This window comes from Canis lupus, chromosome 27, assembly GCF_011100685.1.
Source record: "Canis lupus familiaris isolate Mischka breed German Shepherd chromosome 27, alternate assembly UU_Cfam_GSD_1.0, whole genome shotgun sequence".
NCBI lineage: Eukaryota > Metazoa > Chordata > Mammalia > Carnivora > Canidae > Canis > Canis lupus.
Genome location: NC_049248.1, coordinates 42,952,844 through 42,976,611, shown reverse-complemented (window position 1 = coordinate 42,976,611; position 23,768 = coordinate 42,952,844). Strand labels below are relative to the sequence as shown.

The 23,768-nt window shown below is 40.3% G+C and overlaps 1 protein-coding gene across 7 annotated transcripts in view; it reads left to right on the top strand.

Moving 5' to 3' along the window:
- The first annotated feature begins 973 nt into the window (after positions 1–973).
- The window catches only part of TFCP2 (transcription factor CP2), a 61,360-nt gene continuing 38,565 nt past the window's right edge, over positions 974–23,768 (top strand). For 5 of the 7 annotated variants that reach the window (XM_038577684.1, XM_038577683.1, XM_038577682.1 and 2 more), the window contains exon 1: positions 974–1,383. In XM_038577684.1, the coding sequence (XP_038433612.1) occupies positions 1,262–1,383 (122 nt within the window). In that variant the 5' untranslated portion in view covers positions 974–1,261. The remainder of the gene's footprint in view (positions 1,384–23,768) is intronic. The other 2 variants (XM_038577685.1, XM_038577687.1) reach the window with 2 other exon arrangements.

The window sequence follows — 23,768 nt, the reverse complement described above, 5'->3', positions numbered from 1 at the left end:
CATCTCAACGAGAGTAAACGATGATTCGAGAGTCACCGGACCCGTTAAGCGAAGCCGCCAGCCCGAATCCTGATCTTCAGACCACGACCTTTTAAAAACTACAACTTTCAGCCATCTCCTGCTTTCCCGTCCAAAATGCGTTAGGGGGAACGCGGAAGGTGAGCAGAAGCGGAGTCTTGACCTTCGGAGAGGGGGGCTTAAGGGCAGGGAGTATTCCAGCCGCAGAGGAGCGCCTACGGGGAGGGAGCGCCGGGGAGGCGGCCCGCGATCCTCCAGGCCCGGGGCGGGTCCGGTAGGCCCGGGGCGCAGGCCGCCCCCGCGCCCTAGAGCGCGGACTGGGAGCCCGCGGGAGGCAGCGGCCAGGTAGCCCCAGGCAGGGCCCTTTAAACTGGAGCCACCTGCCGCACGCGGGGCCCTCTCCCGGACCGCCCCGCCCATCCCGCGCAGCTAGCCAATCAGCACTGCCCGGTCCCACGGGCTCGCCTCCTCATTGGCGAGCCGCAGGGTGACGTCACGGTCTCCGGACCCGCAGAGGAAGAGGGCGCCCTGATTGGCTGGCGCCGGGGAGGGCGGTGGGGGGGACCCCGGCGAGTCTGGGTCTCCAGCCGCTGCTGGGCTCTCCCCTTCCATGTTCCGAGGCCGCGAGGGGGGCGGGGGGGCTGCTGCAGGGGGCGGGGAGTCGGCTTGGCGGACCCCTGGGTTTGGTTCTGCGAGCCTTGGGGTTGAGGAGGGCTGACCGGAAGTGAGCGCGGGGCTGACCGGAAGCGAGGCCTGGAGGGGAGACAGGGAGCGAGCGGGCGAGCGGGCGAGCGGGCGCGGGTCCCCGGAGCGAGGGGGCTTCCCGGAGAAGGGGCCTGGCGGGGGGCGGGGGGGAGGTGCCGGGGCGGCGTGCGCGCGCCGGGCGGGCAGCGGGTCGCTGCTGCGGGTGTGTGCGGAGGGCAGCGGGGGAGGCCGGGGAGGGGGAGCGCGGGAGGCCGGGGCTGCCTCGGGGGCCCGGGGCTGGGGGAGCCGAGGGGCCCTCGCGCGGCTGCGGGGGGCTGGGTGCGAGGGAGCCTGGGGGTGGAGGCGGGAGCTGGGATTAGTGGTGCGGGCGGTGCGGCTCCGGCCTGGGGTGGGCCCGAGGGGTCTGCGTGGGCGACCTCGGGTGGGAGGGAGTCCCCGACAGCCCTGCGCCCGCGCCCCCCGCCCCGTGGGGTAGAACCCCACTGCTCGCCTTTGTACGAGAAGCAGCGGGGTCTCCTGGGGCAGGGAAGGAGCCAGCATGGCCTGGGCTCTGAAGCTGCCCCTGGCCGACGAAGTGATTGAATCCGGGCTGGTGCAGGACTTCGACGCTAGTCTGTCCGGGATCGGCCAGGAACTGGGTGCTGGTGCCTATAGCATGAGGTGAGTGAGCTTGCTTTTTTTCTCTTTTCTGTTTTTTTTTTTTTTTTGATCCAGACCCTTGCACTCTTCTAAATAACAAAAGCAGGAAAGAGAATGGAAGGTGGTGTGTGTGTGTGTGTGTGTGTGTGTGTGTGTGTGTGTGTGTAGGGGGTGGGGGGTGGGGACAAAGGGGGAGGTGTTTATAGAGTTAAATAAGCCGCGGTTAGGGAACGTGGACTCGTTTCTTTGTTGCTCTGAATAGGGACTGTTGTGAAAGAAAGGAAGCCAGAGGTGGTGGGCAGCGTCAGGTCTGTGCGGGGTCAGTGGAAGATGCAAGAAGGGCCCTTGGTTAGCAAAACAGGTGAACGTGCACAGGGTGTCTGTCGTGCCCAACGCGGGAGACTTAGAGATGCGAGAAGGGGGCGACGTGGGGCCTGTCGGGGATGTTCGGGAGTCGGAGAGCTGGGGCTGAGTGATGGAGGTCGGTTGCCTGCTTGTTGGGAGGAAGAGCGAGACCTTCCTTGGGCGAACAAGTCCACGCATCGGTACTTTGGCCGGCTCTACGGATTCAATCTGGGAATTGTTTGCCTTTTTGAAACATAAGCTTGGAAAAGGAAAAGTCTCGGATAACTTTTAGATACTTCTGGACTTTATAGTGCATCCAGGCAGATGTTGATAACAAATAAAAATCTGCGAAAGTAGCATGACTTCTTCCCATGTAATTTATTTGCTGTGCGTGAGCTGCTTCATTCCCCAAGTAGAGTTGGTTTCATTTATGAGGCGTACAAGAGTCATTCTGGGACTGTTGAGACATCTGCAGCTTAGCGTGGGGTGGAATATAATTGGGTTTCCAAGTGCATTTTTCAGGCTGAAGATAAATAAGTGAGTTTTTTTTTTTTAAAGATTTTATTTGTTTATTCATGAGAGACACACAGAGATTGAGAGAGAGAGAGAGGCAGAGGGAGAAGCAGGCTCCATGCAGGGAGCCTGAAGCGGGACTCGACCCCGGGTCCCCAGGACCATGCCCTGGGCTGAAGGCAGGCACCAAACTGCTGAGCCATTCCAGGGATCCCTCTTTTTTTTTTTAATATATATATATATTATTTATTTATTCATGAGATACACAGGCAGAGGGAGAAGCAGGCTCCATGCAGGGAGCCTGATGTGTGGGACTGATCCCGGGTCTCCAGGATCACACCCTGGGCTGAAGGCAGATGCTGAACCGCTGAGCCACCCAGGGATCCCCAATAAGTGAGTTTTCAAGAGACTTTAGAACATCACAGTTTGAATTTACAGATTTATAGGGGAAGGGTTTTTTTTTTTTTTTTTTAAAGGGGGAAAGTGGACAAATTTTATATTCTGATAGTGAGATCCTTTGAGAGTTATGTAATGCAAACTTCTTGTCTTTGTCCCTGTCAAACCAAAATGGATTTTCCTCACTGAAGTAAAATGAGTTAGAACTTAATACTTCATCTTCAGTACTCAGAATAATAAAGGCTATCCTTCTATACGTATTATAGTGATTTTTCAGGGAAATTTAAGTGCTATCATGCGATGCTAATTAGGGTTGAGAAATTTAATTCTAGTTTTGCCTGTCCTTGTTTACATAAGTCTGCCCTTAAAAATAGAGATTAGCTTGGTCTGAAAGTAAATGTCCCAATCCTGATCTTGTACAGCAGTAGCTGACATAATATTTGACAATTTGTCCTGCTGTTCATGTAAAGACTAACACAGCGAAAAGTTTGGTTTTCTCTAGATTATTGGAGGATGAAGATAATTAAATGTAACTGTACTTGAAACTGTATGAAAATAGTTAACATCGGGAATCCCTGGGTGGCTCAGCGGTTTAGCACCTGCCTTTGGCCCAGGGCTTGATCCTGGAGTCCCGGGATCAGGTCCTGCATCGGACTCCCTGTATGGAGCCTGCTTCTCCCCCTGCCTGTGTCTCTGCCTCTCTCTCTCTCTGTGTTTCATTAATAAATGGATGAAGTCTTTAAAAAAAAAAGAGAGAGATAACATTGTCAACAAACATTGTGTACATCTGTTATGTGCCTTCTGTACCAGCCAACCTTACATTTAAAAATGCTTTCCTATGTCATATACCCAAGTGGTCATCACTGGTATTAGTACCACGGTTTGTGTTTTTACACATTTAGAATTTTTTTTCCTACATCAATTGTATAAGAGTTTTCAAACATAACTTTGTTTTCCCTAGAGCACAATATGCCAAAACTTGAAGTATATTCTCTTCGTTTCTTTCACCTTCCTCTTTTTTATGCATTTTGCTCTTGTCACTCTTCTCTTGACTCTGATACATGTTTAATCATTTGCATTAATTTGTATTTTTTTAAAGATTTTATTTATTTATTCATAAGAGACAGAGAGAGAGAGGTAGAGACGCAGGCAGAGGGAGAAGCAGACTCCACACAGGGAGCCTGAAGTGGAACTCGATCCTGGGACTCCAGGATCACACCCTGGGCTGAAGGCAGCCCTAAACTGCAGAGCCACCCAGGTGCCCCGAGTTCTTAGATTTTGATGCAGATAGTCCAGCGACCACATTTTAACAAACACTGACTAGAGGAGTTTTCATACACAGAAACAATGATTCTTTACTCTTGTGTTTCTCCCTTTAACTAAACCTTGTAATCAATTTTCCTACACCTTTATTAGGGAAAATGTTCTCTTTGACCATCTATTTGTTTGTAAGATATATTCCTTAATATATTCATTTTACCCTAATTTGTATATTTTTTGCTGCATCTTATAATGGTTTCACTTCAAATCTATTGATTTATATTTTACAAAGGTTCATCTTTCCTGGATTTCTGTTGTTGTTTAAAGATTTTATTCATTCATTCATGAGACACATAGAGACAGAGACAGAGACACAGGCAGAGGGAGAAGCAGGCTCCATGCAGGGAGCCCTACGTGGGACTCAATCCCTGGACCCCAGGATCACGTCCTGGGCTGAAGGCGGCGCTAAACCGCTGAGCCACCCAGGCTGTCCTGGATTTCTGTTTTGGACTCTTGATCTGCCATTGTATTCAGTAAAGTTCTTTTTTTTTTTTTTTTTTTTGTAAAGTTCTTTTTCTGAGTGGTTCTTTAATATTCTTCTTACTTTTTTCCTTACATTTTAATACACAGAACACATTTTCTAGTTAAAATAAATGAAATTCCCCCAAAACATGCTAAGTAAGAGGAGCCAGTCACAGAACACCACACAACATATGATTCCACTTTATGAAATGTCCAGAATAGGCAAACTTACAGAGACAAGAAGTAGAATAGTGATTGACTAGAGCTTGGGGAAAGAGGTAATAGGAAGTGACCACTAATGGTCCTGGGTTTTTTTTTGGGGGGGAGGGGCAGGAGGGATGTTGATAGAAATGTTCTAAAATAATGGTGAGGGGAACCTGGCTGGTTCAGTCGATAGAGCATGTGACTCTAGATCTTGGGGTCATGAGTTCGAGCCCCGTGTTCGGCATAAAGGTTACTTAAAATACATAATACATATATAAAAATAAATTATGGTGATAGTTGCACAATTCTGTGACTACACTAAAGAGAACGATATACTTTAGATGGGTAAATTGTATAGTATATGAACTGTATCAAAATAGAGCTGTTATAAAAAAAGTAAAAATTAAATTTTGTAGTTTACTATTTTTTTTTAAGATTTTATTTATTAGAGTGAGCGAGCAAGAGAGAGAGAGAGAGCTCTTGTACAAACATGAGCAGGAGGAGGAGCAGAAGATGAGGGAGAAGCAGACTCCCTGCTGAGTGGGAGCTTGATGTGGGGCTTGACCCGAGGATCATTACCTGAGCTGAAAGCTCTTAACCAACAGAGCCACCCGGGTGCCCCAAATTTTTAGTTTAAAAAGAATTTTCTATCTTTCATTGTTTAAAATTTGAGATGGAATTCACGTCTTAAAAATTAACCATTTTAAAGTGAACTATTCAGTGTTATCTAGTATATTCACAGTATACAACCACCACCTCATCTGTCTAAAAGAAAATCCTGTGCCTCTTATGCAATTGCTCCCTATTTCCACCGCCCCCCCCTTTTCCCTGGCAGCCTGTCTGTATGGATTTACCTATTCTGGATATTTCATATAAATGAAATCCTATAATGCGTGACTTTTTGTGTTTGGCTTCTTTCACTTAGCATCACGTTTTCAGGGTCCATTTACATCATAGCATGTATCAGCACTTCAGTATTTCATTCCTTTTTATGACTGAATAATACATATGTAGGTATCACAGCTTGTTTATTTGTTCATCCATTGGTAGATGTAGAGGTTGTTTCCACCTTTTGACTATTATGAATAGTGCTAATGTATCATTTTGTTTTTAAAGGAGATGACCATGAGATATTTGTAAATATTTGTGTACAATTTTTTTTTAAGATTTTATTTATTTATTCATGAGAGACACAGAGAGAGAGAGAGAGGCAGAGACACAGGGAGAAGCAGGCTCCATGCAGGGAGCCTGATGTGGGACTCGAACCCGGGACTCTGGGATCACGCTTTGAGCCGAAGGCAGACGCCCAACCACTGAGACACCCAGGGATCCCCGCTAATTTCTTTTTTTAGTGCTCAATAATAGTCTAGTCTGGATGTATCAGTTTATTCATTCACCTACTGAAGGACATCTTGGTTCCTTCCAAGTTTTGTCAATTACGAATAAAACTGTTATGAAACTTCCATGTGCAGGTTTTTTTGTGTAGAGATAGTTTCCAACTCTTTTGGGTAAATAACAGCAAGGAATGCAATTCCAGATGATATGGTAAGAGTATGTGTAGTTTTGTAAGAAACTGCCAAACCGTCCTCCAAAGTGGCTGTACCATTTCGCATTCTCACTGGAAATTGGTGAGAGTTCCCTTTGCTCCACATCCTTGTCAGTATTTGGTGTTGTCAGTGTTTCAGATTTGGCCATTGTAATAGGTGTGTAGTAGATACTAAACTTTTTCAAGAACTGTCAAACTGTTTTATACAATAGGTGAACCAGTTTATGTTCCACCAGCAACGTACAGTGTTCCTGTTACTCTATACTCTTACCAGAACTTCTTATTTCTGCTTTTATTTTCCTATTTTAATTTTTTGTTGTTCTGATTAAACCCATCCTTGTGAATGTGCAGTGGTATGTCATTGTGATTGTGTTTTGCTATTCCTTAATGACTATAAAGTTGAACATCCTTTCACGTGCTTGCTGCTGGTCATTGGTGTATCTTCTTTGGAGAAGTGTCTATTCAAGTCTTTTTTGGTTTTGTTTTGTTTAAAATATATTTGTTTATTTAGAGAGCGAGAGCACGCGTGTGCACTCGAGAGTGAACACATAGGGGAGGGGCAGAGGGGGAGAATCTTCAACCAGACTCCCCGCTGAGTGTGGAGCCTGTTGTGGACCTGGATCCTGCCACCCAGGAGATCATGAACCTAAGCCAAAGCCAAGAGTTGGCTGCTCAACCGACTGAGCCACCCAGGTGCCCCTCCCCTTTTTAAGTAATCTCTGCACCCAATGTGGAACTCAAACTCAACCCCGAGATTGAGTCACATGTTCTACCAACTGAGCCAGCCAGGTGCCCCATCAACCTATGGTCTCCAACTTATGATGGTTCAACTTATGATTTTTTGGCTTTACAATGGTGTGAAAGTGATACACATTCAGTAGAACCTGTACTTCTAATTTTGTATTTTGAACTTTTACTGGCTGAAGATATGCAATACAATACTTTTTCATGATGTGGGGCAGTGCAGTGAGCCACAGCTCTTAGTTAGCCAGGCAATCAAGAGGATAAATAAATGATGTGCTTAAAACTATTCTGAGTCCTTTTTTTGGAAAAGGAAATGAAATCCATTCCATTTTTTACTTTCAGTATGAATTTCAGTAAGTAATAGGATTCTCAACACTTTATTATAAAATAGGCTTTGTGTAAGATGACAAATCTTAGGCTAATGTTAATGTTCTGAATACATTTAAAGTAGTAGGCTAGGCTAAGCTGTGATGTTTGGTAGGTTAGATGCATTAAATATATATTTGACTGACAATGTTTTCAACTTAGGATGGATTTATTGAGATATAACCCCATTTAAGTCAAAGAAGATCAGTACAAGTCTTTCATATCATTGGTTAAATTTATTCCTGGGTATTTTATTCTTTTGGATGCTATTATACATGGAATTGTTTTCTGAATTTCCTTTTTGGATTTTTTTTGCTAGTATATAGAAACAACTGATTTTTTTGTGTTGATCTCATATTCTGCAACTTTGCTGAATTCATTTATTAGCTCTAGTAGTATTTTTCTGGATCCTATGGAATTTTTTTTTTAATTTTTATTTATTTATTCATGAGACACACACACACACACACACACACACACACACACACACACAGAGGCAGAGACACAGGCAGAGGGAGAAGCAGGCTTCATGCTGGGAGCCTGATGTGGGACTCTATCCCAGGTCTCCAGGATCACGCCCTGGGCTGAAGGCGGCGCTAAACCGCTGAGCCACCGGGGCTGCCCACCTATGGAATTTTCTATATGTAGAATCATGTATAGCTTCACTTTTCTTTTCCTGTTTGTATGCTTTTCTTTTTCTTGATTAATTGTTCTTGCAAGGACTTCCAGTAATGTTGAATAGCAGTGGTGAAAGTGGGCATCCTTATCTTATTCCTGATTTTAGAGGGAAAGTTTTCAGTCTTTAACCATTGAGCTGTGAATTTTTCATTAATGCGCTTTTAATGTTAAGGAAGTTTCTTTCTATTCCTAGTTGGTTGTGTGTGTGTGTTTTATTGTGGTAAAAAAAAAACATAAAATTTACCATTTTAGCTATTTTTAAGTGTACAATTAGTTCATTGACATTAAATACATTCACATTGTTGTGCAACTGTTACCACCATACATCTCCAGAATTTTTTCATCATCCCAAACTGAAACCCTCTACTCAATCACTAATTCGCCTAGTCTCTGGTAATCACCATTCTGATTTCTGTCTTTATGAATTTAACACTCCAGGAATCTCATAAATGAAGTCATACAAATTTGTCCTTATGTGACTGCCTTTTTTCACTTAGCATAATGTCTTCAAGGTTTTGCTGGGTGTTTTCATTATGAAAGGGTGTTAAATTTTGTTCAGTGCCTTTTCTGTGTCTGTTGAGATGATCATGTGGTATATTACATTGATTTCCTTATGTTGAACCATCCTTGTATTTCTAGGAAGATTCTACTTAGTTACAGTGTATAATCATTTTAATGTGCTATTGGATTCAGTTTGATAGTATTGTGTTGAGGATTTTTGTGTTTTTATTCAGGGATGTTGGTCTGTAGTGTCCTTTTCCTCTGGCATTTTTGTCTGGCTCTGATGTCAGGATACTGCTGGCTTTGTAGAATGTTAGAAAGTGTTCTCTATTTTTTGAAGAGTTTAAGCAAGATCGCTGTTAATTCTTTAAATGTTTGGTAGAATTCACCAATGAAGGCATCTGGATCTAGACTTTTCTTTGTTGAGAGGATTTTGATTACTGATTCAATCTCTTGTTATATGCCTGTTGAGATTTGTTATTTCTTCTTAGGTCAGTTTTGGTATTTTGTTTCTAGAAATTTTTTTTTGTATCTATATTATTTTTTGGTGTAAAGTTGTTCATAGTGTTCTCTTATCCTTTCATTTCTATAAAGTTGGTGGTAATAGCCCACTTTCATTTCTGATTTATTTGTGTCTTTTCTCTTTTTTTTTTCCTGGATAGTCTAGCTAAAAGTTTGTCAGTTTTGTTGATTTTTTTTTTTAAAGATTTTATTTATTTATTTGAATGAGAGAGAGAAGGTGCAGAATTGGAGGGAGAGGCAGACTCCCTGTTAAGTGGGGAGCCTGATACAGGTCTCAATCCCAGGACTCTGGGATCATGACCTGAGCTGAAGACAGATGTTTAACTGACTGAGCCACCCAGGTGCCCTGCAATTTTGTTGATCTTTTTAAAAAAACTGGCCTTTGGTATTGTGGATTCACTACTATTTTTTTTTTTAATTTTCTACTTCATTTTCCCTCATCATCCTTATTATTTCATTCCTTCTGGTTTTGGATCTAGTTTGCTTTTTTATTGATTTATTTTTAGTTCCTTAAGATGTAAAGTTAGATTATTTGACTTGAAGTCTTTCTCCTTTTTATGTAAGCATTTAACGTTTTGAATTTCCCCAAGTATTGCTTTCACTTTGCCCTATAAATTTTTGGTATATTGTGTTTTCATGTGTCTCAGTATTTTCTAATTTCCCTACTGATGTTTTTTTCTTTCACTCATTGATTGAGAGTGTGTTGCTTATTTTCCACATATTTGCAAATTTTATAGTTTTCCTCTTATTGATTCCTAGCTTCATTCCATTGTGGTCAGAGAAAATTGGTATGATTTTGATTTTTTTTTTTAAAGTTATTGAGAATTGGTTTATGGCCAAACATGCGGTCTATCCTGGAGAATGTTTTATGTGTGCTTGAGAAGAATATATATTCTCCTGTTGTTGGTTGAAGTAATCTGTATATGTCTGTTAGATCTAGTTGATTTAAAATGTTTTTTAAGTCGTTTGTTCCCTTATTGATCTTCTGTCTAGATGTCCTATTCATTATTTAAACTGGGGATATTGAAGTCTCTAATCATTGTGGTAGAAATGTCTGTTTTCACCTTCAGTTTTATCAGTGTTTGCTTCTTATATTTGGGGGCTCTGTTATTTGGTGTGTAAATGTTTATAATTATTTTTTTGACAAATTGTCTTTAAATCAATATAAAAGTCCTTCTTTGTTTCTTGTGACAACTTTTGACTAAGTTCTGTTTTGTTTAATATTTGATTAGTACCGAAGGTCTCTTTTGGTTACATTTGCATGGAATATTTTCTTCTATTCTTTTAACTTATTTGTGTGTTGTATCTAAAGTGAGTCTTCCATAAGCAACATGTGGTTGGTCATTTAAAAAAAAATCTTTTCTGCCAATCTGTCTTTAATTGGTGAACTAATCTATTTGTACTTAAAGTTTATTACTGATAATGAAGGACTAATTTCTGCCATTGTGCTTTTGTTTTTGTTTTTTTTTGTTTTTTTTTTTTTTTTGTTTTTTTTTTTTTTAAGAGAGAGACACACACAGTGGGAGGAATAGCAGAGGGAAAAGGACAAACAGACTTCATGCTGGATGCAGAGCCTGACAGAGGCTTGATCCCACAACCCTGAGATTGTGACCTGAACCAAAATCAAGAGTTGGATGCTCAACTGACTAAGTTACCCGAGTGCCCTTGTGCTATTTGTTTTCTATATCTATATATCTATATATATATATATATCTGTTCCTCAGTGACTCTTCTTTTGTGTTTGATTTTTTTCTAAGGTACCATTTTTATTTCCTATTTATTTCCCCCCCTTTTTTGGGGGGGGTATATTTTTCAAGTTATTTTCTTAGTGGTTACTGTGGGGATTACAGTTAATATCCTAAGTGTATAGCAATCTAATTTGAATTGATACCAACTAGACTTATTGTGGTGATCATTTTGCAATATATATAAATAGCAAATCATTATGCTTTACACCTAAAACTAGCATGTTATATATCAATTATAACTCAATTGAAAAAAAATAGCATACTGGGGTGTCCAGGTGGCTTAGTAGTTAAAAAGTGTCCGCCTTTGGCTTGGGTCATGGGACCTAGGGCCTTGTGTTGGAGCAGATATTGGGGTCCGTGCTCGGCAAGGAACCTACTTCTCCTTCTTCCTCTCCCTGCCACTCCCCCTGCTTGTATGTGTTCTCTCTTTCTTTCTGTCAAATAAATAAAATCTTAAAAAAAAAAAAAATCATTCATTAACTTCTGTTCCTGTCCAATTGTGTTTTCACTCTGTTATTGTTACCAATTATGTCTTTATATATTGTTTGCCTGTTACCATAGATTTATCTTTCTTTTCTTTTTTTTTTTCAGGTGAGGGGGGTTATAGTATGTATGGGGGTGTGTTTTTTTATGGAGTTTTAGGGGAGGGGATTTTTTTTTGGTTAGGTAGGTGAGGGAAATGGAACGCAAAGGGGTCAAGCAAAAGTTAACACGAATAGGTTTCGTTTCATTCCTTTCCCTTCCCTTTCTCTTCCATTTCCCTTCCTTTTCCCTTCCCTTTCCCTTCCCTTCCCTTTTCTATTTTTAAGTAAGCTCTGCACCAAACATAGGGCTCAAACTTACAGCCCTGAGATAAGAAGTCCTGTGCTCCACTGATAGCCAGTCAGGTACCCTTATGCTTTTAAATCATATAGGGAACAAAAAGAGGAGTTACACAAGAAAAATACAGTATGTTAACCTTTATATTTATCTATGTGACCTGTGTAATGATCTTTTTTCTTCATATGACTGTGAGTTACCATCTAGTCTTTCATTCAAGCTGAAGGATACCCTTTAGCATTTCCTGTAGGGCAGGTTTACTAGCAATAAACTCCTGTAGCTTTTGTTGAGAAATATTTTAGTTTTTCCTTGTTTCAGAATTCTTGGTTTTTAGTTTCAGCACTTTACGTGTATCATTCCACTGGCTTCTGGCTTCCATGGTTTCTGATGAGAAAATAGTTTCATTCCCTTATAATGTGATGAGTCACTTTCTACTGCTTTGAAGATTCTGTTTTTCAACAGTTTGAATATAATGTATGTTGGTATGGCTCTCTGTATTTATCCTTTTGAAGTTTGTTGAATTCTTTGGATGTGTAGATTCATGTCTCTCATCAAATTTGGAAAGTTTTTAACTATTGTTTCTTCAATTTTTTTCTGCCTCTTCCTCTCCCTCTTCTCCTAGGACTCTCATAGTATGTACATTGCTGCACTTGATATTGTATCTTAGGCCTCTTATTTTCTGTTCATTTTTCTTCATTCATTTTCCTTTTTTAAAAGATTTATTTATTATTCATGAGAGACAGAGAGAGAGAGAGGCAGAGACACAGGCAGAGAGAGAAGCAGGCTCCATGCAGGGAGCCCGATGTGGGACTTGATCCCGGGATTCCAGGATCATGCCCTGGGCCAAAGGCAGGTGCTCAACCACTGAGCCACCCAGTCGTCCCCATTCATTTTTCTTTCTGCCCCTAAGTCTGAGTAATCTCAATTTGCTATCTTCAGGTTTGCTGATTCTTTCTTCTGCTGATCTGATGCTAAATCCTTGTAGTGAACTTTTATTTATTTATTTTTAATTTTTTTTTTACAGATTTTATTTATTCATGAGAGACAGAGAGAGAGAGGCAGAGACACAGGCAGAAGGAGAAGCAGGTTCCCTGCAGGGAGCCCAATGTGGGACCCAATCCCAGAACCTCGGGATCATGCCCCAGTGGAAGGGACCCAGGCATCCCCCACCCGCCAGTGAATTTTTAATTCCAACTATTATACTTTTGGGTCCAGAATTTCTATTTGTTTCCTTTTCATAACTTTTGTCTTTTATTGCTGTTCTTTACTCGTTCATAAATTGTTCTCCTGATTCCTTTATTTGTCCATCATTTCCTTCAGCTCTTTGAGTATATTTAAGGTTTTTGTATATTAACTCTAGTATCTGGGCTTGTTAAAGCATAGTTTCTGTCAATTTCTCTTTTCTTGTGAATTGGCCATGATTTTCTTTGTATGCTTTGTAATTTTTTGTTTAGAACTGGACATTTTGAGTATTGAAATACAGTAACTCTGGAAATCAGATTCTACTCTCTCCCTAGAGATTACTATTGTTACTTGATTAAAGCTGAAGTCAGGGGGCATTTGGGTGGTTCAGTGGTTAAATGCCTGCCTTTGGCTTAGGTCATGATCCTGGGGTCCTGGTATGGAGTCCCACAAAAGCCTCCCTGCAGGGAGCCTGCTTCTCCCTCTGCCTTTGTCTCTGCCTCTTCCTCTGTGTCTCTCATGAATAAATAAATAAAATCTTAAAAAAGAAAAAAGCTGAAGCCATCCGTTTGTTTAGTGACTTTACCAAAATATTTTTGCAAAGAGTTTGTTCCTTGTTTTATATGGTCACTGATGTCTCTTCTGTTATCTCCATGGTCAGCCAGTGACTTGACAGAAATTTTCTTAAATGCCTGAATCTTAAAGAGGAAAAAAAGAATGTTTCTTTAAATCCCCTTGTCTGACTCTGCTAAGGAAGCCACCTCAAATGGGGTTGAAACAGTGGCTAGCCTGTGTGCCAGCTCTTCAGCAATCAAAAGTAGTGATCAAAACATATAACCTTAATTTTTGGAGGATAGAGTCCCTAATACCCACCCTTACACCAGCAGCCTGCAACAGGATCTCAGGCTACTCTCCCCACAGCTGTCTGCCAAGGGACTGGGAGCTCAGGGAAGATAGATAATATGCCAAATGCTGAAATTCACTAAAATTTACCAGCTTCTTTCTTCATCAAGCATTCCCTTGGATGTTGCTAGTGTTTGACTGGATTCCAAAGTTCCAAAATAGTTGCTTCAAGCATTTCTTGCCAGCTCAATAGTTATTTTGGTGGAGGGAATAATTCCGAGCTTCCTACTTTGCCATCTTTGATGACCTTCTCTGTCCTTAATCTATAGTAGCCTTTTAATTGGTCTAATCCTGCTTCCAGCACTGCACTCATCACCCGCCCCCCCCCCCCCCAGCCTGTTCTCTACACAGAAACTTTTATGAGTGTGTGTAAAAAATAAAAATATTAATTTCAGACTTGCAGAAGATTTACAAAAACAGTACAAAGAATCTATAAATACTCTTTACCAAGATTACTCAAATGTTAACATTTTGCTGTATTTGTTTTATCTTTTGCCCTCTCTTTCCTCTCCCAACACCTAGAATTATTATTATTTTTCTGAACTGTTTAAGGGATGCCTGGGTAGCTCAGTTAAGTGTCCAACTTTTTTTTTTTAAGGTTTCTAAAAAAAATTTATTTTTATTTATTTATTTATTTATTTATTTATTTATTTATTTATTTATTTATTTATTTATTTATGATAGTCACACAGAGAGAGAGAGAGGCAGAGACACAGGCAGAGGGAGAAGCAGGCTCCATGCACCGGGAGCCCAACGTGGGATTCGATCCTGGGTCTCCAGGATCGTGCCCTGGGCCAAAGGCAGGCGCCAAACCGCTGCGCCACCCAGGGATCCCCAGTGTCCAACTTTTGATCTCAGCTCAGGTCTCTATCTCAGGGTTGTAAGTTTGAGCCCCACATTGGACTCCATGCTGAGTGTAGAGCCTACTTAATTAAAAAAAAAAAAAATGAACTGTTTAAGTTATAGATATGGTACCCCTTAACACCTGAATACTTTAGTGTGTATTTTTTAAAGTAATTTATTTGTTTATTTGGGAGAAAGAGCAAGAGAGAAAGAGTACAAGTGGAGGAGAGGGGCAAAGGAAGAAGGATAAGCAGACTCCCTGCTGAGCAGGGAGCCCAACGTGGGGCTCCATTCTAAGTTCCCGGGATCATGACCCGAGCCGAAGGCAGACACTTTAACTGACTGAGCCAACCAGGTGCCCCACTTTAGTGTGTATTTTTATTTTATTTATTTTATTTTAATTTTTTTTCAGTGTGTGTTTTTAAAAAACATGAAATTTTCTTACTTAACTATAATATAGTGATCAAAATTAGGAACTTAACACACAATACTGTGATCTAATCTGTGGACCTTACTCAAATTTTGCCAATTATACCAGTAATGTCCTTTATAGCAGAAAAACATCCAAGATCATGTATTGATTCAGTTGTCATATCTCTTTTGTCTCGTTTAATCTAGAACAGTTCCTGAGTCTTTGTATTTTATATTAACAACTTGATGAGGACAGGCCAGTTATTTTGTAGACTAGCCCTCAATTTGGGTTTGTTTGATGCTTGCTCATGATAGATTCGGTTATGCACTTTGGGTGGTACTACCTAAGGGATGCTGAGTTCTCTGTGTATCCCATCAGGATGCACATGTTACTGATTGATCCCATTACTGGCAATGTTAATTTGAACTACTTAATTAAGGTGGTATGTGCTAATTTTCTCCATTGTAAATTTATTATTTTGCCTTTTGTAATTAGTATCTTGTGGGGAGATCTCTTGAGACTGAGTAAATATCCTGTTCTTTCAAGCTTTCATCCACTAATTTTAGCATTTGTGAATGATTCGTACCCTAATTAATTTCTTTATGATAATTGCTAAATGATTTTTTTAAAGTTTTTATTTATTTATTTGACAGAGTGAGAACACAAGCAGGGAGAGCAGCAGGCAGTGGGAGAGGGAAAAGGAGGGAGCAGGGAGCCCGATAATGTGGCTCGGTCCCGGAACCCTGGGATCTTGACCTGAGCTGAAGGCAGATGCTTAACCGACTGAGCTACCCAGGCACCTAAATGATGATTTTCTAACTATGTCTTTCCTTCTACATTTATTGATTAGGTTTCCTTTCTTTTTTAAGGTTTTACTTATTTAAGAGAGAGAGAGACAGAGAGCAAGCAAGCCAGAGAGAGCACCAATGGGGGGAGAGGCAGAGGGAGAGGGAAAAGCAGGCTCCCTGCTGAGGGCTCAATCCCAGGACCTCAGGATTGACCTGAGCTGAAGGTAGACACTTGACTAAGTCACCCTGATGCCCCTATTGATTGGCTTTCTACTATAGGAAGGAACTTTCCCTTCTTATTTATTTTTAACAATGTCGCTTTGGAGATTTTTACTTTATTCAAAATATTATAATCTTTTACTACCACTACATATTTTGATCAAATTGTTCTGGATTTGGCCGGAAGAACTGCTTCAAACTGGTTCTGCAAAGAAGCCTTTTAAAATTAAGGTCTTAAGAAAAAATTAAGATCTTGTAAATGTCTATTGTCCTGAGGTAACTACTGATAACACCCTCATTCACTCACCAGAGTGTCCCTGTTTAAATGCTACATTATATAATCACTTTATTTAAAATGAAAAGCAAAAAAATAAAATAAATAGAATAAAATATAGAGCAGATCATTTTACTTTTCTCCTGAAAACTCTCCAATGATTTTGCATCTCACTTTGAATTAAAGCCTCTGTTCGGGTACCAATGTACACGGGATGCCCTTCAGATCATCTTGTCTATATCGATTCTTCATGGCATGCTCTGTCCCAGCCACATCTGGCCGTCTTAGAGTCCCTCGGATGCTATGCACACTCTCACCTCAGTGCCCTTGCATTTGTTCTTATTCTTCCTTAAACAGCCTTCTACATTCCCTACTTCTTTTAGGTTTCTGCTCAGATGTTGCTTTATCAGAGAGAGGTTCTGTAGCCACCCTCATGGAAAATAGCAAGCACCTTCTCCTCACCAGTACTCTGCCTCTCTCTGAACATCTCCTGTCTTACTCATTTGTTTGCCTGTTTCTTCAACTAGAATAAATGCTCCACGAAGGCAGTATATCCGTAGTGTTTTAGAAGGGGGGTACCTGGCAGGTAGTTTGTGTGGATTTGTTGGGTATGTGAACTGAACTCACTCATTGACTGTTTTATTTCAAAGGCAACTAGTGTAACAGTTTCTGAGGCAACTATTTATCAAAGCTGAGTTTTGTTCGTTCATTTTGCTGTCCTTTTTCATTACTGTTGGCCTTCACTTTTTCCCCCTTCAACTATTACCTATCCATCTTCTAAACCTCCATCTCTCTTTTTTTTTAATCTTAGAATTGGTCTGTTGTTACTCCCTGTTCCTTTACTTTCCCTTTTCGTTTGGGTCTCTTATGATAGACAGTGTATTTAGGTGAGATTCTTCCCATTGCCACAAAGTTTATCACTACTTCTGAAAAAGTGTTAAAAAAAATGAGTAAGAATGTTTAACTCCAAATTCAGGTTACTGTTGCCTCTGGAGGTCTAGGGGAATATAATGGAAGAAGGATACAGAGGGCTTCAACTGTTAGTGCTCTATTTCTTAAGTGGAGTAGAGTGTACACAGGTATTGGTTATACTTCTTTACCTTTTTATATGTCTGAAATACTGCATAATAAGTCTAAGGAACAAAGTGTCCAGCACATAATCGATTGCTGGCCAGCTTTCCTCATCTTTTTAAGTTGTCCTGTCATTCATTGCCTTTTTTTAAGCGAAGCTCTGTAAGTTTTTCTTTGCTTCCTTACGTTTTTTGCTCTCATAATTCTTACAGAAGATGCCCTCCAATCAAACAGTATTGCCATTCCTGCCTTTTCCTACTTTGATACCTTCTCTTTTTTTTTTGCACCGCCTCCTGTCCTGCCCTCCTCCTTTGTCTGCCTGTTTGGTAGTCATTTCCTTTTGTAGCTGATACTTAATTCTCCTGATGTATCATCAAGCTAGAATCTAGGAGAAAAATAGATTGGGGACTTTGATTACACAAAGTACTGCTCTGATTTGCCTTTCACTGCCGGTTCATGCTTTGTGTGCATATCAAGTCTTGGTTGATTCAATCACTCAGCAGATTTTTATTCATTCAACAAATATTTGAGTGTCTTCTGAATGCTAGGTTTTGTACAGCTTGACTGTGTAGCTTTGAGTCTTTCCCATATGCTCTTATATCTAGTGCTATGTCTAGTGCTATAGGATTAAAAGACAAATCGAGCAGGTTTTTGTCTTTACTTGCTTACAATTTGCTAGAGAACATAAGACCTGTAGATAAATAGGTATGATACAGGCTAGAAATTGATATGCTAAAACACTTATAAAGTGGTATAGGAGTTCAGAGCATAGAAATACTACTTCTACCTCCTGAAAGGGTATCTGAAAGAGGAGTAAGGTTTGGCCATGCAAAGATGGAGAAAGAAGATATTCAAGGCAGAGGGAGCATAGGATTAATGTAATTGCTGGATTACAGAGTTCGTGTATCTTTAAAATACAAAATAATGCTAAATTTGTTTTCCCTGATATACTCGGAATTTATGTGTTTACATTGTTATATATCCTAACCAATACTTTATTAAAAGATTTTATATATTTATATGAGAGAGAGGGAGAGAGAGATCACGAGCAGGGGAGAGGGGTAGAGGGAGAAGCAGATTACCCATTGAGCAGGGAGCCTGATGTGGGACTGGATCCCAGGACCATGGGATCATGACCTGAGCCCAAGGCAGACGCTTAACCGACTGAGCCACCCAGGCGCTCCTAGCCAATACTTTAGTTAGTCAGTGATTTAATATTTGTTAATCAGTGGGTATGGAATTCATTGCATTTTCCTGACTTTTTATGAATCTGAGCACCTTTTAAATGTTTACTAGCCATTCATGTTTTCTCCTGAGAAGTAAGAGTTCAAGTTTTTTTGATGGGAGGAGGGGTTGGTCCTTTTATATTAATTTATAGGAATTTTCAATATATTTTGAGTCCTCCTCTTTTGTCAGTTATCTGTGTAGCCATTATTCTCCCTGTTCATGGATTATCATTGCACTTTATGTGTCTTTGGTTCCAGAGTTCTTAATTTAGTGTATTATAACTTATGAATCTTTTCCTTTATGACATATGATTTTTATTTCATCTAATAAATTTATCCCTACTAAGGCCATAGATTTATTCTATTTATTGTCTTCGAAAGGCCAGGAATTATTCTCCTATTATTGTCTTCTAAAAGTTTTACATTTTGGGGGCACCTGGGTGAGTCAGTCTGTAAAGTGTTAGACTTTTGGTTTTGGCTCAGGTCATGATCTCAGGGGTCCTGAGATCCAGTCCCGATTGGGCTCTGTGCTCAGTATAAAATCTGCTCAAGATTCTCTCTCCCTCTCCCTCCCCATCTGTGCCCCCCCCCATTGTGTTCTTTCTCAAATAAATAAGTAAGTAAATAAATAAATAAATAAATAAATAAATAAATAAATAAATAAATAAAATCTTTTAAAAAATAAAAGTTACATATTTTCATTCTTTAAGTCTTTAATCCATTTAGAATTATTTTTTTAAATTAATGACTTTTTTTATTGGGTGTTGGTAAGGATCCAATTCCATTTCTTTCCCTTCCATATAGATGTTGACTTTTTCCAACATTATTTTTTCAAAAGTCCAAACATTCTTCACTGATCAATACCAGCTGTGTCATAAATGAAATTTCTATATATGTAGGGTTGTCTTATGGGCTCTGTATTCTGTTAAATAGGTTAATTCATCTGAGTCAATTCCATGCTGTCTTAATTACTAACGCTTTGAAATAATTCTTGATATCTGACAGGGTAAATCTCTAACCTTTTTTTTTTTTTTTTTTTTTAAGATTTTATTTATTCATGAGAAACACAGAGAGAGAGAGAGAGAGAAAGAGAGAGAGACAGGCAGAGGGAAAAAAAGGCTCCATGCGAGAGCCTGATGCAGGACTCAATCCCAGGACCCCAGGATCACAACCTGAGCCAAAGGCAGTTGCTCAACCACTGAGCCACCCAGGTGTCCCTAAATCTCTAATCTTGTTCTTCTTCAAGAGTGTCTTGCCCTGGGGGATCTGACTCTTGGTTTCTGCTCAGGTCATGATCTCAAGGTTGTTCAACTGAGCCTTATGTTGGCCTCTGTGCTCAGCTCTGAATCTGCTTGTCTTTTTCCTGCTCCCCCTGTTCCACTTGTATGCATGTGTGCTCTCTCAAATAAATCTTAAAAAAAAAAAAAAAAAAAAAGTATCTTGGCTCTTCTTGACTTTGCTCATTGGTACAAATTTTAGCATTAACTTATCAAATTGAATCTATTGAGATACTGATTGGAATTTAATCTATAGATCAATTTGGGAAAAATTTACATCTTTATGATATTCACTCTTTCAGTTCTTGAACATGATATAGCACTCTGTTTAGGTTTTATCTTTTGAATTTTTCTCCTTTGTCTTCCTACTTTCATTACTGATTCAGATTCTTATTTCTTACTTGAACTATTGCATTAATTTTGGACTGATCTCCATATCCTTAGTCTCGTTTTTGTAAGAGGCATCCCACCATGCTGAGCTCTGGAACTAGACTTAGGATTTATATTCTGGTTCCATTAGAATTGGGCAAGTCACTTAACCTCTCTTGCTTTAATAATAGTACTTACCTCGTGGGGTTGTTATGAAGATTAAATGAGTTAATATATGTAAATAATTAGGACAGTGTCAGGCAAACAGTAAACATTCAATAAATGCTAGCTATTGTTACTATAAATTACAATAAATGCTCTGGTTTAAATTCCAGTAGTTTAGGGATACCTGGGTGGCTCATTGGGTTAAGCATCTTTCGCTTAGGTCCTGATCCTAGGGTCCTGGGTTGAGCCCCACATTGGGATCCCTGCTCACTGGGGAGCTTGCTTCTGCTTCTCCCTCTGCCGCTCCCCCTGCTTGCACTCTCTTTCTGTCAAATAAGTAAATGCAATCTTTAAAAAATAAAATATTAAAAAAAATTTAAGTAAGGTGCCTTGCTGGTTTAGTTGGCAGAGCATGGGACGCTTGATCTCAGGGTTGTGAGTTCAAGTCTCACATTAGGTGTGGAGCCTATTTAATTAAATAAATTTAAAAAAATAAAAGTAAAAAGTTTTTAAGTAATCTTTGCACCCAACGTGGGGCTCAATCTTAACCCAGAGATCAAGAGTCTCATGTTCTACGAACTGAACTAGCCAGGTGCACATAGTTTGAGTATTTTTTTTTTAAGATTTTATTTATTTATTCATGAGAGACAGAGAGAGAGAGAGAGAGAGGCAGAGACACAGGCAGAGGGAGAAGCAGGCTCCATGCAGGGAGCCTGACATGAGACTCGATCCTGGGTCTCCAGGATCAGGCCCTGGGCCGAAGGCAGCACTAAACCGCTAAGCTACCCAGGCTGCCCAGTTTGAGCATTTTGATGGATCATATTGCCATCCAATACAAGGGTGGGGAACATGGCAGGGAGGTAGGCTGGGCAGAAAAATCAAGAGTTCTCCTTTGAATCCAAGTCCATTTGATATCCCTGAGAGGCATCAAGGAGGCAAAATTATGTAGATGTTTAAATATATTTAAATCTGGAATTCGGAATAGGAGTCTGGACCTAGTAGATGTGTTTGGGAGTCATCAGAATCATTTTTAATGATTTTTAAATGTCTGAGAATTAATGAGATCATCTGGGAGTACAGAAAGAGAATACCAAAACCAATTCCTGAGATTTTGTAGAAGAGGGGTTGGAGAGATGCTTTGGGTGAGGTGGGAAGAAAATCAGGAAAACATGTTCAGAGGCCAGTTAGGAGAGTGTTTCCATGGAAAGGTGAAGTGAAAGCCTAACTGTCATGGTTGCAGGAATGAATCAGAGATGAGGAAGTAGATACTGTGTATATAGAGACTTTTAGTTACAGAAGGTACAGAGAAGTATAGCAGTAGTTGAAGGAAATGTAGAAGGACTTTTTTTTAGAGGAGATGCTCAAACATAATTACACTGGCTATATTCTAGTAGAGGGAGATTGATGGTATATGCTTTGGGACAATCAAAAGAATAAAGTTCGTGGGAATTGAGAATGGATGGATTCCAAGTCCATGGTTAAGGACCAATGTTTCCTAGAAGGACTTTGCCTTCATTGTATTAGGAGCAAAAGGTAGGTAGGTTTGTAGGTTTGATAGTGGAAGATGCCTAAAAGTGTTGTATGACAAATTTAGCTAGTCGTATTGGGTGTGGAGAGGCAACTGCAAGTAGCATAGAAATACTTAGGAGTTCTTTACAGGGGTTATAGGTAGCCAAGTACTTGGTGCAGTTTTGATAATAAATGATAGCATTTTCTGGACTGTTTGTCCACATTATAACCCAATCATGTTTGTTGGATAGCCTAATTATATAAAGATCCAGATTTTCTTTTTCTTTTCTTTTTTTTTAAGATTTTATTTATTCATGAGAGAGAGAGAGAGAGAGAGAGAGGCAGAGACATAGGCAGAGGGAGAAGCAGGATTCCTACAGGGAGCCTAATGCAGGATTGGATCCCAGGACCCCGGGATCACGACCTGAGCCAAAGGCAGGTGCTCAGCCACTTAGCCACCCAGGCGCCCCAAGACCCAGATTTTCTAATGGGCATATTATTATTATTTTAATTATTTATTTAAACAGTATTTATTGAGTACCCACTATGGTCAGGTCTTGTTGATACTAGGGTGACAAGACAAATGAGGTCTTGGCACTCTTGGAGCTTGCATTTTTATGAAAGAGTAGATAGATAGACAAGGAAATTTCAGAAAGAAGTGCCGTGATGAAAATATGTAGGATCTACTTTAGTAGGTACAGTGGTCAGGAATGTCTCTTTGTAGACATGACAGTTTAGCAGGGACCTGAATGATGAAAAAGAACCAGCCAGACAAAAATCTGAAATTTAGCTTCTGGGCATGGGAATCCATTATTGCAAAAGCTTTGAGTCCTTTTAGTGAACTCAGTTAATTGATACTATCATTCTCTTAGTATGAATCGAACAAATAGCTACATGGAAGTGTTGGAGCACACCATCTCTAGAAATCTCTTTGGAGCATTGAACAGAAGCTTTTGATTGTGTTTTTTCCTCAGGAATGTTTTTGTTTTGTTTTGTTTTGTTTTGTTTTAGAGAGAAAGGGAGGCAGAGAGGGGGAGAGAGAGTCTTAAGCACGCTCCACACCACCCCCACTCTCCACATGCGCCGCCCCCCCTCCCCCCAGGGCTGGATCTCATCACCTGAGATCTAGACCTGAGTTGAAATCAAGAGTCAGATGCTTAATGGACTGAGCCACCAGGCTCCTTCCTTCAGGAATGTTTTGAACAGGTGCTGCTTTATGCCAGTCTTTGAGTAATAAAAAAGGACAAAATTTGGATAAAATTTGTTTACTGTTTTCCCACGGCCTGAAACGGTGCCAACCAGGCACATAAGTGCAAAGTATTTATTGAGTGAATGGATGCATAAACTTGAATTTATATCTGCTCTTCACTAGCTGCATAACCTTGGGCAAAATTTTAACATCTCATATTACTTGAGTCTCAGTTTCTACAAATGGCAGATGAGGAGGGGGACACTGTTCCTTCTGCCCCACAGCACTATTACGTGGGTTAAATGTGAATTTATATGTAAAAAATCTGTGGTAGTAGTTGAGTTGGGAGTGAAGGAGCATAAGGGAAAACAATTGCAGTTTGTTGGCTGGAACTTCTGAAAGGGGAACAGAGATGTGGGACATGTAATGAGAGATGAGGTGTGAAAAGGTAAGCTGGGTCCACTTTGAAAGACCTTAGGAGCTCAGCTGATAAATTAGTGCCTTGACATGATTTCCCTAGGAAGTCATGAAAAGTTGTAAACAGAGTAATGACATTTTAAATTTACATTTTTAGGGATCCCTGGGTGGCGCAGCGGTTTGGCGCCTGCCTTTGGCCCAGGGCGCGATCCTGGAGACCCGGGATCGAATCCCACATCAGGCTCCTGGTGCATGGAGCCTGCTTCTCCCTCTGCCTATGTCTCTGCCTCTCTCTCTCTCTCTCTCTGTGACTATCATAAATAAATAAAAATTAAAAAAAAATTAAAAAAAATCAGAAAAAAAAATAAATTTACATTTTTAAAGGTTACTCTGACTGA